Below are 13520 nucleotides of genomic sequence, written 5' to 3'. Positions count from 1 at the left end.
AAACAGAGCTTAAAGGGACTATGTGGAGTTCAAAAATGTTAAAGTTATGTATTTTCCTCCCCCTACATGTTCCAGCCATGTCATAATGTGCAGAATGAGCCCAGACCTGTCTCTCAAAAAGATGTTAATTCGGGTCCGAAGTGCCGTCAAGGACAAGCTTAAAGGGATATATCAGGATTTTTGACATAGGGCCTCATTTCAGTGATCCAGAGTGTTGCTAATTTCTGGAGATTTTTTTTTTTTTGTAATTCATGCAGTTCTTATATTTGAAGAGTTTCGTGCCGCTAGGCTTGTGCTAGGCTAGCGCATTTCTATGGTATCAGCTAGCCTGCATTAAAAACAGTCTGACCCGCTCCACAGTGCACCTGAGGCAAATCACTTATAACGCCAGACTAACCCTATAAATAGTTTGTGTCGTTAGAATAATTTTTGGAATATAACTGACCTTGCATCAAATGAATGATCGCATTTTGAGGGACTATTATCTAGCAGATCACTCCGCCGCCGCGTAGCTTATACAACCACAAAGCTGATGCTGAATGCCAAATGGTTAAAATTACTCTATGGACACAGACATTTATAGGTTAGTCTGGCGTTATAAGTGATTTGCCTCAGGTGCTCTGTGGAGCGGGTCAGACTGTTTTTAATGCAGGCTAGCTGATACCATAGAAATGCGCTAGCCTTGCATTAGCCTAGCGCCACAAAACCCTTCAAATATAAGAACTGCTTGAATTACAAAAAAAATATCTCACACTCTGGATAACTAGGAAATGAGGCCCTATGTCAAAAATCCTGAAATATCCCTTTAACTAATTTGATTTTAGTATCATTCTAAAAATCACTTTGAATGAAATTCTGATCAAATAAACCCTTGCTTGATTTGACGAGTCTCTCAAAGTGCATTATTCATTCACTCCACACTCGGCAGTGAAAAGTTACTTTTGTAGCCGCAGCTGCCCTGAGGTGGACTGACCAAACTGAGCCTGCCTAGATGCGCCATTGGCCACTAACAAACTGCTCTTTTACACAAAATACAGCACGAATATCAACAGAAACAGAAATGCGCGTGTTCTTGTCCCTGCAGTTAAATCTGTCCTCCGAATTTTGACCCATGGTTCAGTGGGAAACCGCAATGCAGCTCCCAGGAGTAGCCAGATTGAGCTTACGCGTATTGTACATGTTTTATGTTGATGGGGACAGTAATTTCTTCTTCTCTTCCTGTTCTCAAAAGGAAACTCTTTTGTAGAACCAAGTTTAGTTTTGTCACAGCCGGATTCTTCATGAAGAGACGGCTCCTTCTGAACTATTTATTGCCCTTTTTACCTTTGCCGCTGAGTCAAAAATATCCACAGACAAAAGACGCGTCTAAAACAGTCCCAAAGCTCAGCAGTCAGAGCCATTTTCGCTAAAAGTCAGTGAACACGACGCGGAGATGCCTTCAGGAAGAGCGGGAGGAAGCTGCATCTGCCTTTCAGTGGCTCACATACAACACAGGAACATCGATATCCACTTCGGAGGAGTGACAGGAGGGAAAATAGATATGTGTCTGATGGTAAAACATGGAGCAGATGGAGACGCTACACGATGTTTAATATTGCAGCAGCTATAGATGGAGATGAAGACTAGAAATGTGGTGTAATTACAATAAACCAATGCTCACAAATTCTAACCTAGGACTAAATAGACCCTATTTTTTTGGTCTACCCTTTGTTTTGGGTTGATGGGGGATATTGAACAATTCCAAATCGAGATCTGAACACACGTTATGTTCCTCAAAAATACTGAAATATTGACAGTTATTTTGAAAATGCCCTCAGATCACCCACACTCTCCATTTAGGTCAATTGGGAGAAAGGGCCCTCCAGAAAAAAACGTTCCAGCAAACTTGCCTGTCCCCTGCCCTTAAAGGAAAAACACCCAGACACAGGGAAAACGTGCAGGCTCCACCCAGAAAGACCAGCACGGACGTCCTGTCGCTCAGGAGAATAAACAAACAGAGAATAAACAAACAGAGAATAAACAGCTCTGCTTGTGTCTCTTCATGGTCCAGCTCCACAGTTCAGAATCAGGGGGGTCACTGGACTCTGTCGAGGCAGTGGTTGAGAGGTACACGGGCGAGAAAGTTCCAGGCCATCCTCAGTAACATCAGGCACCCTCTGCATGGGACTCTGTTTGCCCAGAGGAGCAATAGATCTGATCATTTCCTCTCCATATACTGCAGGACTGAGCACTTTTGGAGATCCTCTCTCCCTTCTGCAATTCAATTTCATAATGATCATTGTTGATGTAAATGTGTGAGGGTTAAACTTGGGGCAAGTATTTAAATATTTTTTATCATATTTATATGTATTGTCTTTTTATCCGTTGTTTAGATGGATCCATCCATCCATGCATCCAACGATCCAATCCATCCTTCCTTAAATCTGTCCTTCTTTCTTTCCTTCCTTCCATCTTTCCTTCTTTCCTTCCTTCTTTCTTTCCATCCTTTCCTTAAATCTTTCCTTCTTTCCTTCCTTCTTTCTCTCCTTCCTTCTTTCCTTCCTTCCTTCCTTCTTTCCATCCTTCCTTCTTTCTTTCCTTCCTTCTTTCATTCCTTCCTTCTTTTCTTCCATCTTTCCTTCCTTCTTTCCTTCTTTCCATCCTTCTTTCCTTCCTTTCATCTTTCCTTTCTTCCTTCTTTCCTTCCATCTTTCCTTCTTTCCTTCCATCTTTCCTTCTTTCCCTCCTTCTTTCCTTCCATCTTTCCTTCCATCTTTCTTTCTCCTTATTCTTATCTCCTTCTTTCTATCCTTCCATCTGTCCTTCCTTCCTTCCTTCCTTCCTGCTGGTCCCAGAGTCAGGACTAAACACGATGAGGCTGCATTTCACTTTTACCTAAACCTGGAACTGGACTGGTGACACAGCCTCAACTCTAACAATATTCCATATAACACTGAATTCATTACATCTGGACTCCCCACTTTTAATCCAATCCTACCATGATTACTTATGTCTGATTGATTTCACTTGCCTCCTAAGTGTCATTTTACGACGTGTACAGTAGCCTAACTTTTATTACATTCTTGCTCTGTAAAGCACTTTGAAATACGCTCTACAAATAAACTTGCCTGGCCTAAGTACTCGGAGCATGATGAAGCCTATTAACCTAATCAAGATGCAATGTTCTTAACAAATCTCATAATTAGCACTCTTATCATTGGAGAGCTATTTTCTCTCACTGTCGCTCACTGGCCTCGGTAAATCCAATAAACCCCGAGTGATAAAGCTCATGATGGACGATTTGTTTACGGCGTCAATAGGACATTTCTAATTTCTCTCATAACAGTTTTGCACTCAGCCCATAGATCGTCCGTCCGCGCTGAAGGCTGCTGTCACGTTACACCGAGCAGAATGAACGCGGGGAATAGATAAATGATTAGAGACCATTGCACTGATTTGAATTCAGTCAGTGTGAGAATAAATAGTGCATTGAGGCTGTGAGGAGAAGACAGAAAAAAAAGGTTTGAATGCCCGAAAAATGGACAGATCCTGCATCATAGAGGCTTAAAACATTCTTCTGGGTGTCTCTGGTGAGGAGTGAGAGACTGGGCTAGTGAGAATTTGGAGCCTGGAGCGCCCTCTGCAGGCAGAAGTGAAGATGGCATAAAGCTATAAAACTGTAAATACATGCAGAAGTTTCAACTAGTTCTGCCACTACCACAGCTCCACTTAATGACAATTACTTCAGTCTCCTACTCCTACTACTTCGACTTACTTCTCTGAAATGTTTTTTGTTTGTATGTGAGATGAAAGTTTCAGCTTGTGTTGATGCTCCTGTGCTCATAGAGGACTTTTTATCTCAGAGTGAACGGCAAGTATCAACAAACAACACCACAAAAACTGACGTACTTACACTAAAGACAGACCAATAACCTGGTGTTGTGGACAGGTCCCACAACACCAACGCCCTGTACAAGAAGGGCCAAGGTCGCCTCCACCTTCTGAGGAGACTGAGGTCCTTCGGAGGGGCCTCTGCTCAGGACTTTATATGACTCTGTGGTAGCCTTTGCTCTCCACTATGTTGCTGTATGTTGGGAAACGTAGTGCAGGACAAGAACAGACTGAACAAGCTGGTCAGGAGGGCCAGCTCTGTCCTGGGCTGCCCCCTGGACTCTGTGGAGGAGGTGATCCAAGCTCACCTCCATCATGGACAACACCTCCCACCCACTGCATGGGACTGTAGAGAAGCTGAGCAGCTCTTTCAGTGGCAGACTGAGACACCCTCAGTGCAAGAAGGAGCAGGTCCTTCATCCACACTGCTGTCAGACTGTACTACAAGATTGTAAAGCAACATGTGCAAGAACCCCTCCTGCAGAATACACACAATAATCCCTGTATTTACATCACTTTTCTGCGTCACGTTATCAACCACTTGCACTGTGATGTAAACCTGTACTGCTAACCCTGACATTAACTTTTGGTTATAGTCTGTTTACTTATTATTTATTTTATACTTTTTGTCCCTACAAAGGCCTTGGTAGTCATTGTATATAAGATACCACTATTTACTATTGAAGAGCTGAATGTAACAAGTACATTTCTCCATTGTGAGCTCAATAAAGGCTCTCTTCTCTTCTCTTCTCTTCTCTTCTCTTCTCTTCTCTTCTCTTCTCTTCTCTTCTCTTCTCTTCTCTTCTCTTCTCTTCTCTTCTCTTCTCTTCTCTTCTCTTCTCTTCTCTTCTCTCCTCTCCTCTCCTCTCCTCTCCTCTCCTCTCCTCTCCTCTCCTCTCCTCTCCTCTCCTCTCCTCTCCTCTCCTCTCCTCTCCTCTCCTCTCCCCTCCCCCCCCCTCTCCTATTTCTTTAGACAAGTCACCGCTACAAACTCATTAGGAAATAACGGGACAGGAAGAGCAGCGCCTCCTGAGGATCCACTAGGAAGACACGTGCATAAAGCCCATGGAAGGTAAATAATGGTCAAATCATTCATGAAAAACTGGATATTGATGTACTTTTCCTTGCCTATAACAATATGAAATCCAAGCAACATTTTTGACTTTCACTTTGCAAAATCGCCTTTTTAGCGCTTTTCACTACGTTAACATGTTGTTCTCTCCTCAAATACAAAGCTAGAGTTGTGTTTCGAGCCACTCACGCATCTTTTAGTCATTTTATAATCTTCCCCAGAGGTTATTTTTTTGCATCGCAGTGACAAACGCTCCTACACATCCAGGAAATGCTCTGCCCGCCTCTCGATCTCTTGCTCAGCTTAATCCAAGACACTTTCCACAGCATCACTACTGCCACATGGGCAGCACAATCCGTTTTCTTCAATTTCTCTCTTTGTTGAAGCAGCTCCACAGCGAAGGGGAGCAACAGGAGGAGGTGCTTATGGGGAGATCGTTTGACAATATGAAAAGGGAAGCTAATGGATGTTTTGTTTCATCTGTTTTAGATCAATATGGCATCTTCTAACCAACACAGAGGAAGATAGGGATACATTGAAATAATATCTCTTACATCCATATATCTTGTCTTGGTGATGTGGGAAATAGGAGAAAATCAGCACAGGCAATCTTCAAAACCAAAAACCAACACAGGGCAAAAGCCAATCAAAATAACTTGATATCTTTTAAATGAAAAACAGGCTGGAGATGGGGCTGGGATGGGTGAAGGCACATACAGAGGCTCCTGGTGGGACTTACACAGTGTGGGTGAGCTCCTGGGGTCGCTCCGCCTGCTCCGGAAACACAGGGTGAGGCGGCTCTCCGATCGGGACGCAGCCCAGAGACTTACTGATGGCATGGCTCAGCTTTTTGGCCGGGGATTTCTGAAGATACAGAATGAAAGAAACAAGAAACAACAGGGTAAGGATCTGTTCATTCCTTTTAGTTAAGTCTCATCAATTGGTTCTCAGCTATTTTTATTCCAAAACTAAATCAGAGTTAGTTGATTAGGACAAAAACTATGAGTAAAATGTCCAGTTATTTTTGTAGACTAATAAAAACAAAATCAAAACTAAACTAAAAACATCTGAACTTCCAGTGATACAGTTTGAAAGAGCCTCATCTCATCCAAAGTCAGTGCCAAACGAAAGCTCTGTGGTTCGTTCATGTGGGAGGAGCTTCTTAAACCTCTGCAATATGATTACGTATGTTTGAAGACAATGAATGTAAAGTTCACTAAATAAATGTTACATTTAGTCGGACAGATTTACATGAAATTTCTGTAAACTCATCAAAAGACTAAAACTAAATGAAAATATGTTGTCATACACACCCAGGTTGAGAACAGGTTGAACCCTATCGTTAAGCTTTTAGCTTTCTGGGAGCTAATTTTTCACAATGGAACATGATTTGTTACATGCGATTATGTCTATGAAAGTATTGTGTGAAATTGTGAAAATAAAATAAACTTAACTATAAACCACTGGTTTCTGTTTATAAATCCAATTGAGGATTATTCAGAACACAGACTGTGGAAAAACATGGACGTAGTATCACTATCAGCTGCTGAAGCCTAAGAGGAAATGAGGGCGGGCTGAGGCTCCAGACGTTTATTACTGTAATTCTTGAAGTCATTATTGAACACAGGCTTGTCATTCTTTCCTCCATGTGTTTGTCTTAACACACGCTACATTATATATATTTTTCCTTTTGCTATTTTTGTTTAAAATTTGGGAGCTGCCCTCAAATACCTGGCCAAATTGCACTTAGCATGAACGAGCTTGAGTTAGCCCATGCTGAACGCACTTTGTCCATCGTTGTCCTACAGCAGGGTTAGGCAACGTCAGGTCTGGAGGCCAAATTCGGCCCTACAGCACAAAACCTTTGGCCCCCAAGAGAATTTTGAAGAAACATTTATTCATAAATCAGAGACCAAAAATGTGAAAAGGATTCTAAAATGTGGAAAATACTGTCAATATTTTCACATTTCCCAGCAAAACACCCCATTGGTTAATATATTATGTAGCACTTATATTTGTGGAAAAAAGGTGCTTTACTTTGGGCTACAATTGTGTGTTCCGGCCCTTGGTGTATTGGCAATGAAGAAAATTGGCCCTCCACGACACAAACATGCCTACCCCGTCCTACAGTCTACGGCTCCATTCCTATTTCTCACCTCTTTGTTAAAACTAACCTGACTTTAATCAAACTCCCTCTCTTCTCCCCCTTAAACAAGACACTTCCCTTATTTTTTCTATGTATGAATGTTATGTGCTTGTTGCTGGCAGCCACGTTTGTGGGTCGACCACAGAGCAAACGTTGAGCATGTAGCAAACTGCTTTATGAAACTAATGCATCCACATTATTACATCTTGTCTGGTGAAAGGAGGAACAAACCCCTCCCAGAGCGACTCCTTACCCAGGAGGAGTGCTCCTTCATCTGGTGCTGGTTGGAGTGGGGTCCGTTGGCGTGTCCTCTCCAGAAGCAGTTCTGGCACAGCTGGTACCCGTGGCACTGCTGGCACCGGTACCTGAAGCCCATCATGGACTCGCTGCGGCAGTAGGAGCACTCCACCGGGTGGAAGACTGGAAACACAGAGAAGTCGGTCAAATGTCAAAAAATATAACATACATGCAGCCACAGGGTCACTCAAAGGTGCATAATGTAACTTTTTACGCAAATGAAAAAGTTATTTGTGCGTATTTGACATTGTAGTGACCTACGGCTGTGTGAATGGTCAGTATGGCGTCTTTACTTTTGATGGCGGTCTCCAAAATGCTCCAGGATCAATTGTTTTGTAGGTTTTCTGGTGAGAGGCTCCGTCAGTAATGAAAACCCTCCAAACAATTGATCCTGGAGCGTCCTAGAGACCACTGTGATCAAAAGTAAAGACGCCATACTGACCACTCATACAGCCGCTGGGCCACTACAAGGTCAAATACGCACAAATATCAACCTTTTGTTTTCAACATAAAAAGTTGCACCTTTAAAGGGACTATAAGGAGTTTAAAAATGTTAAAATTAAGTATTTTCCTCCCCCTACATGTTCCAGCCATGTCCTAATGTGTAGAATGAGCTCAGACCTGTTCACCACAACTGCCTCTAAAATCCTGTACAGTCACTCAAAAATGTGTCACTTCGGCCCGAATTGCCGTCATACACGAGCTTAATATAGAAGGTGCAGTTACACATATGGCCTGAGGTGGCAGTAGTGAGTATAAAATGGCGAACTTGCTTCCAGCCCCTTTAAGTATCTCAGTGGCTGTATGGGTGCAGTAAAGCACATTTGATTTTCCTCACAGTGGCAAATGTGCCATGCTGCACCCATACAGCCACTGAGTCACTTAAAGGGGCTAGATGCAAGTTTGCCATTTATGCTCACTACTGCCACCTCAGGCCATATGTGTAACTGCACCTTCTATATTAAGCTCGTGTATGACGGCAATTCGGGCCGAAGTGACACATTTTTGAGTGACTGTACAGGATTTTAGAGGCAGTTGTGGTGAACAGGTCTGGGATCATTCTACACATTAGGACATTAACATGTAGGGGGAGGAAAATGCATCATTTTTTATTTTTTTAAACTCTGTATAGGTTTAGGTTTATTAAATTTGACATAGCAGGAAAGAACAAAATGTTTAACCTGAAATGTGTCAATTACAATACAATAAAAACAGCAATATACAAAAAAATGAATAAAAACACTAACCCTAACTCTGTTTTTTTGTGTTGCTCTTCTTGGCTGCATAGTCCCTTTATAGGTCAAATATCCACAAATATTTTTTTTTTTTCACATAAAAAGTTACCTATGCAGTACATTTAAATGTGCAGCACCTTTAAATGTACTGCATTGGTTCAGTTGTTCAGTTTCTCCACAGCGAAGGTTAGAAGTAGGTTGTTCTGGATTCATTGTGGCCTTGTCGTGGCCAATCAAGTGAAGCATTTCCCGCTGGACTCACCATTTTCTACATTGGCGAGGCGGTGCATGAGGGGCATCCACACCAGACACTGAGGCGGCGGGTCGGCCATCAGCACGTCCAGAAACGTGTTCAGCACCACTTTCTTCTGAGGGAAACACACAAACGGGTCAGGAGTCCATTTAAATCCATTTAAATAGTTTTTTTGGGACATTTCCCCTGCACATCCCCACGTCCCCGTCCCGTACCTGTTGGGGGAAGCAGGTCCGGACAGCGTGCTCCGTGTATCCGAACGAAGGCCCCTCGAACACGGCCGTGGGCAGCTTCAGGACCTCGCGCAGGAACTGGTCGAACTTAGCGAAGGCCATCATCCCACTGGAGTCCGAAATCTGGGAGAAGATGTCTGCAGGAACAAGAAACTCGGGTCACCTTGTGCAATAAAACTGATTTGTACTTTGAATATTTAAATACAAGAAATAGCTCAGTACTTTTAATTCGACTGAGCAACTTTTACTGGAATAATATCTGATCAGTAGTATCTGTACTTTTGCTACAACTGCAATTAAGGAGTAAAAACTGAATAGAGATTTAGTGACACGGCAGGTACAAAGAGAAAGAAGACCAGTCAATACTGCCACCTGGTGTTTACTTTGAGAAACTACAATAACAATAGCCTGAGTAGAAAATAAAAACACACACACACAGGAATATTACAACTGAAACTGAACTTTTCCCTCATGTTTTAGTGTCATACACTTTCCGCAGTCAGAAAGAAAGGACTTACAGCGTAATTTGTCGACGATCTTCCCTCCGCACATCGTCGCCAACATGCACTTCATGGAGAAAACCGTCAGCTTCCCGTGGCTTTCACTGAAACAGCACAACATTCATTCAACAATTATTCAATGAGACAAACTACAATGACTGTTTTACCCCAACAATACTGATACAATGCAGAGGATTTATTTGGTAGCACTAAAGGCTCATTCATACTTCACAAGATGCAGTAAAGTGAAGATATTACTGCGCGGACATTGAAGTGCTCCCATGGTGTTATTTCGCCTTACAATATAGTACCGCTTTTTATCCGTATTTTGTGTAACTATACTTGGATCGTGTAATTACTCACATAACCGTATTTAAATAGGGAAAACATGGAAGAGTTTGGTCACTTCTAACTTCACCCCCTAGAAATTTTGAATTTCCTGGCATCCCACTAGGCCATAAATAAAGTAAAGCATTGGTACTTGTATGGTTGCCTTTGGTGTTTTGCCAATGATAAAAATCAGCCCTTCACAAAACAAACTTGCCTATTACATACTGAATAATCCATGTTTAGTTGTTCACTTTGTTAAACTTTTAGCAGGAGTCAGAGTATTAGATTAATGCCTCAAGGGATATGTGGGACAAAAAAGGTTGGGAACCGCTGCTGTAAACCATAAGTGACAAGTGAATAAACAGTTGGCAAAATTAGCTCTGACCTGTACCCTTCAAACATCAATATACGTTGTTTTGTTAAATAATCTAAACCGGCAGACTTATGTTTAAATATTGCAATAATGACGTCCACAAGAGGTCAGTGTTCAAACTGAATGAAGCAGCTCTGAAGCTCTGAATCTTTAATGAGTCTTTAGCAAGGAAAGCATTGAAGTGTACAGTATTATAAAACCAAGGCATGAATCTCTCTCTCATTCCCGCTGCTGCCTGTAGAGGGCGCTACATCATGACAAGTAAAAATCCTCATACAATCCTCATACATAAACTGTCTCTTCCATAGGTTTACATCGTTTTAGTGCAAACACTAACACCAAGAATGTTCCCAAGCCACAGATATTTCACTTTAACACGCACCGTCCCCGAAAAAAAAACAAAAAACAAAAAATGGATGGATTTATATTTGCTGACTTGTTCAAAAACACCTATCAACCGCTCGCCCCCACTTCCTTCCCTTCCTTCTCCCCCTCTTCCCCCTCTCGGTTTCCCAGCAGAAGGACATTATCGCTTCGGTCTAATTGAGTTTGGCGCAGAGAGACAGAGCGGCTTCCTGTGACGAGACACTTATTCACATCCAGGATCCTAATAATAACAGCAGCACCGTCGCAACACAAATAAATTAATGATGGGGGAGAAAATAGACGGTGGTACCGATTTGAGAAATTAAAAGTTATGTGTATAATGACCGGCATAGTAGCTTTTTATTTGCTGTTTTAAACTCAAAAAGACATCACAAATTAACCCATAAAGCTAGAGCCTCTGGACCATCTTATCAGAAAACTTACAAAACAAGTGATCCTGGAGTGTTGTAGAGACCTGTGATGGAAAGTAAAGGTGCCATGCTGACCACTCATACAGCCTCTGGGTCACTACAAGGTCAAATAAGCATAAATCTCTCTTTTTTTTTTCCGCTTAAGAAGTTGCATAATGCAGCTTTAAGTTTACTCCACTTTAGCTTCATGTTGTAAAAGGTTTAAAAAACATATACACAATTTTCATACACAAAATAATCTGTAGATTCATTGATTGATTGTGTTGCTAACGATACCAAACAAACCAATAAATAAATTGAGCGATGACCAAAATAATTGTCAGTGGCAGCCCTAATGATAACATTAAAAAAAAGTGGGACATTATGTAATTAATAGTCACTATGTTTAGATTTCCACTGTTGTGGGATTTTCGTGTAGAGTATGAAAACTATATATTTTTGGAAACCTTATGGTATAAGCACTGAGAAAAACAATGTTTACATTTGCCCTTGTAATTTTTCCATTAGAGTAAATGGGGAGTTCTGGTTGTCGCTATGGTAACACCATGAAACATATGACAAGGTTTCATTCACTTTTATGATCGGAACAACCAAATGGAATTTTCTGCCAAATTTATTACATTTCCAAAAAACTACGTTTGTGGAATAGCTGTTATCAAACATTTTTTTTCCTTTCTTTTTTTTTTTTTTACATATCAGAGCTGATGGAAACGTTGTTTTTCTGATTGCTTATTAAAAAAAGTTTTCAAAAATGTATAGTTTTCTCCACAAAACAAAATTACAAAGTGAACCAGACTATAAGTGGGATGGAAGGGAAAAAGACCACATATTTTTAGCCCATGTAAATTCATAGAGGTGTTTATAATAATTGTAGCAAGAGATAATGTTTTGTTTAAATTGAAAAACATTTCCATTCATTTGAAGAGCAAAAGATGAAAAGTGAAGTATATTCCTGGTAGGGAGAACAGTGGCATTTTTATCTTAACACATACTGGGACTTAAACATACCACAACTAAAGTTCCTTGTTTATTATTAGAAGTAGTTTATGAGGGTTCCAGTTATTAACAACAGTTGACAAAGTTTGCCTGTGCATTGTACTACTTTGAAACAGTTTTTTGCTAAAAATCATTGCAAATGTCAGGGGCGCTGCCAGGGTCCTATGGAGAGAAACATTTCTGGGCCCCCGACATTCTTTACAGACAAGATTTACACCAATAAAAATACCCCGTTTCTTAGTCAAAATGGGCAAAACACTGGAATAGTCTCCCTTTATCAGTCAGAGAGACTCCAACTCTGGCCACTTTTAAAGCACGTTTTAAACTGTGGCTAAAGGAAAACCAGGCCTGTGAACACTTTTAGTCGTTACTGCATTTATTGTTGTCACATTATGTTAATTGTAAATTGTAAATTGTGTATGTGCTGCCTGCCTAGGGACTACAGATGGAAACTAGCATCCCCGCTATAATCTGGCATATTTACAGTGCTCATGTGCAACTGTTCATCAATATGCAGTGTCCCTATTAAATAAATAAAAAAATAAAAAAAAAAAATAAACACATTGAGTGCATTCACCCCGTTGCGGCGCCCTTGCCAAATGCTTTTTTACATGTAATTTCAGTTGTAAAATAATGACAACATTCTTTGAAAAGGTTAAACTAGGATTATTGAGGGACCTCTGAGGGATTTTTGGATCGATGAGGGGGCTGCGATGTCCCTAACTGGGCTGATTTACGACAAACATAAATCACAAACTTATCCTTAAAGGGACTATACAGAGTTTAAAAATGTAAAAACTAAGTATTTTCCTCCCCCTACATGTTCCAACCATGTCCTAATGTGTAGAATGAGCTCAGACCTGTTCACCGCAACTGCCTCTAAAATCCTGCACTGTCACTCAAGAAGTTGTTATTTCGGGTCCGAAGTGCCGTAATGCACGAGCTTAATATAGAAGCTGCAGTTACGCAAAAGACCTGAGGTGGAAGTAGTGAGTATAAAATGACTAACTTGCATCTAGCCCCTTTAGACTGCTCTATGAGAAAAGTCACAATCAGAAGGTTCAGAATGATGAAGTCACCTGTCGTAAGTGGCCACCATGAAGTTGAGCAGCAGCCCGATGCTCTGCTCCACGCTGATCTGGTGGGTGGTCGGGAGCCGCTTGTTCAGCTGGTAGTAGATGGACGACAGAATCGTCTCCAAACGCGACACGTTGATCTCGGCGTTGTGATCCAAAGTGTTCAGGCCGTTGTCCCGAAACGCCTCGATCATGTTCCACACGTCCACCAGGTGAACTGCAGGCGAGAGCGGGATTAAGCACAGAGACACAACACTGAATCAATTAGTCTTTGTGTGCTTAGTGAATGCCGGAGGCCGTAATAAAAACAACTGGTCACATAGGGATGCACTTTATGAATCT

General features: G+C 41.4%; 1 protein-coding gene across 5 annotated transcripts in view; it reads right to left on the bottom strand.

Moving 5' to 3' along the window:
• Positions 1–13520, bottom strand: part of dtnbb (dystrobrevin, beta b) — a 65624-nt gene that overhangs the window by 44382 nt on the left and 7722 nt on the right. For 4 of the 5 annotated variants that reach the window (XM_079573499.1, XM_079573500.1, XM_079573498.1 and 1 more), the window contains exons 5-10: positions 13182–13395; positions 9625–9710; positions 9089–9243; positions 8883–8988; positions 7342–7508; positions 5682–5806 (exon numbers count right to left, since the gene is read on the bottom strand). In XM_079573499.1, the coding sequence (XP_079429625.1) occupies positions 5682–5806; positions 7342–7508; positions 8883–8988; positions 9089–9243; positions 9625–9710; positions 13182–13395 (853 nt within the window). The remainder of the gene's footprint in view (positions 1–5681; positions 5807–7341; positions 7509–8882; positions 8989–9088; positions 9244–9624; positions 9711–13181; positions 13396–13520) is intronic. The other variant, XM_079573497.1, reaches the window with a different exon arrangement.

The sequence above is a fragment of the Gobius niger genome, assembly GCF_951799975.1.
Source record: "Gobius niger genome assembly, chromosome: 16".
Lineage (NCBI taxonomy): Eukaryota > Metazoa > Chordata > Actinopteri > Gobiiformes > Gobiidae > Gobius > Gobius niger.
This window is presented reverse-complemented; position numbering and strand designations above follow the sequence as displayed.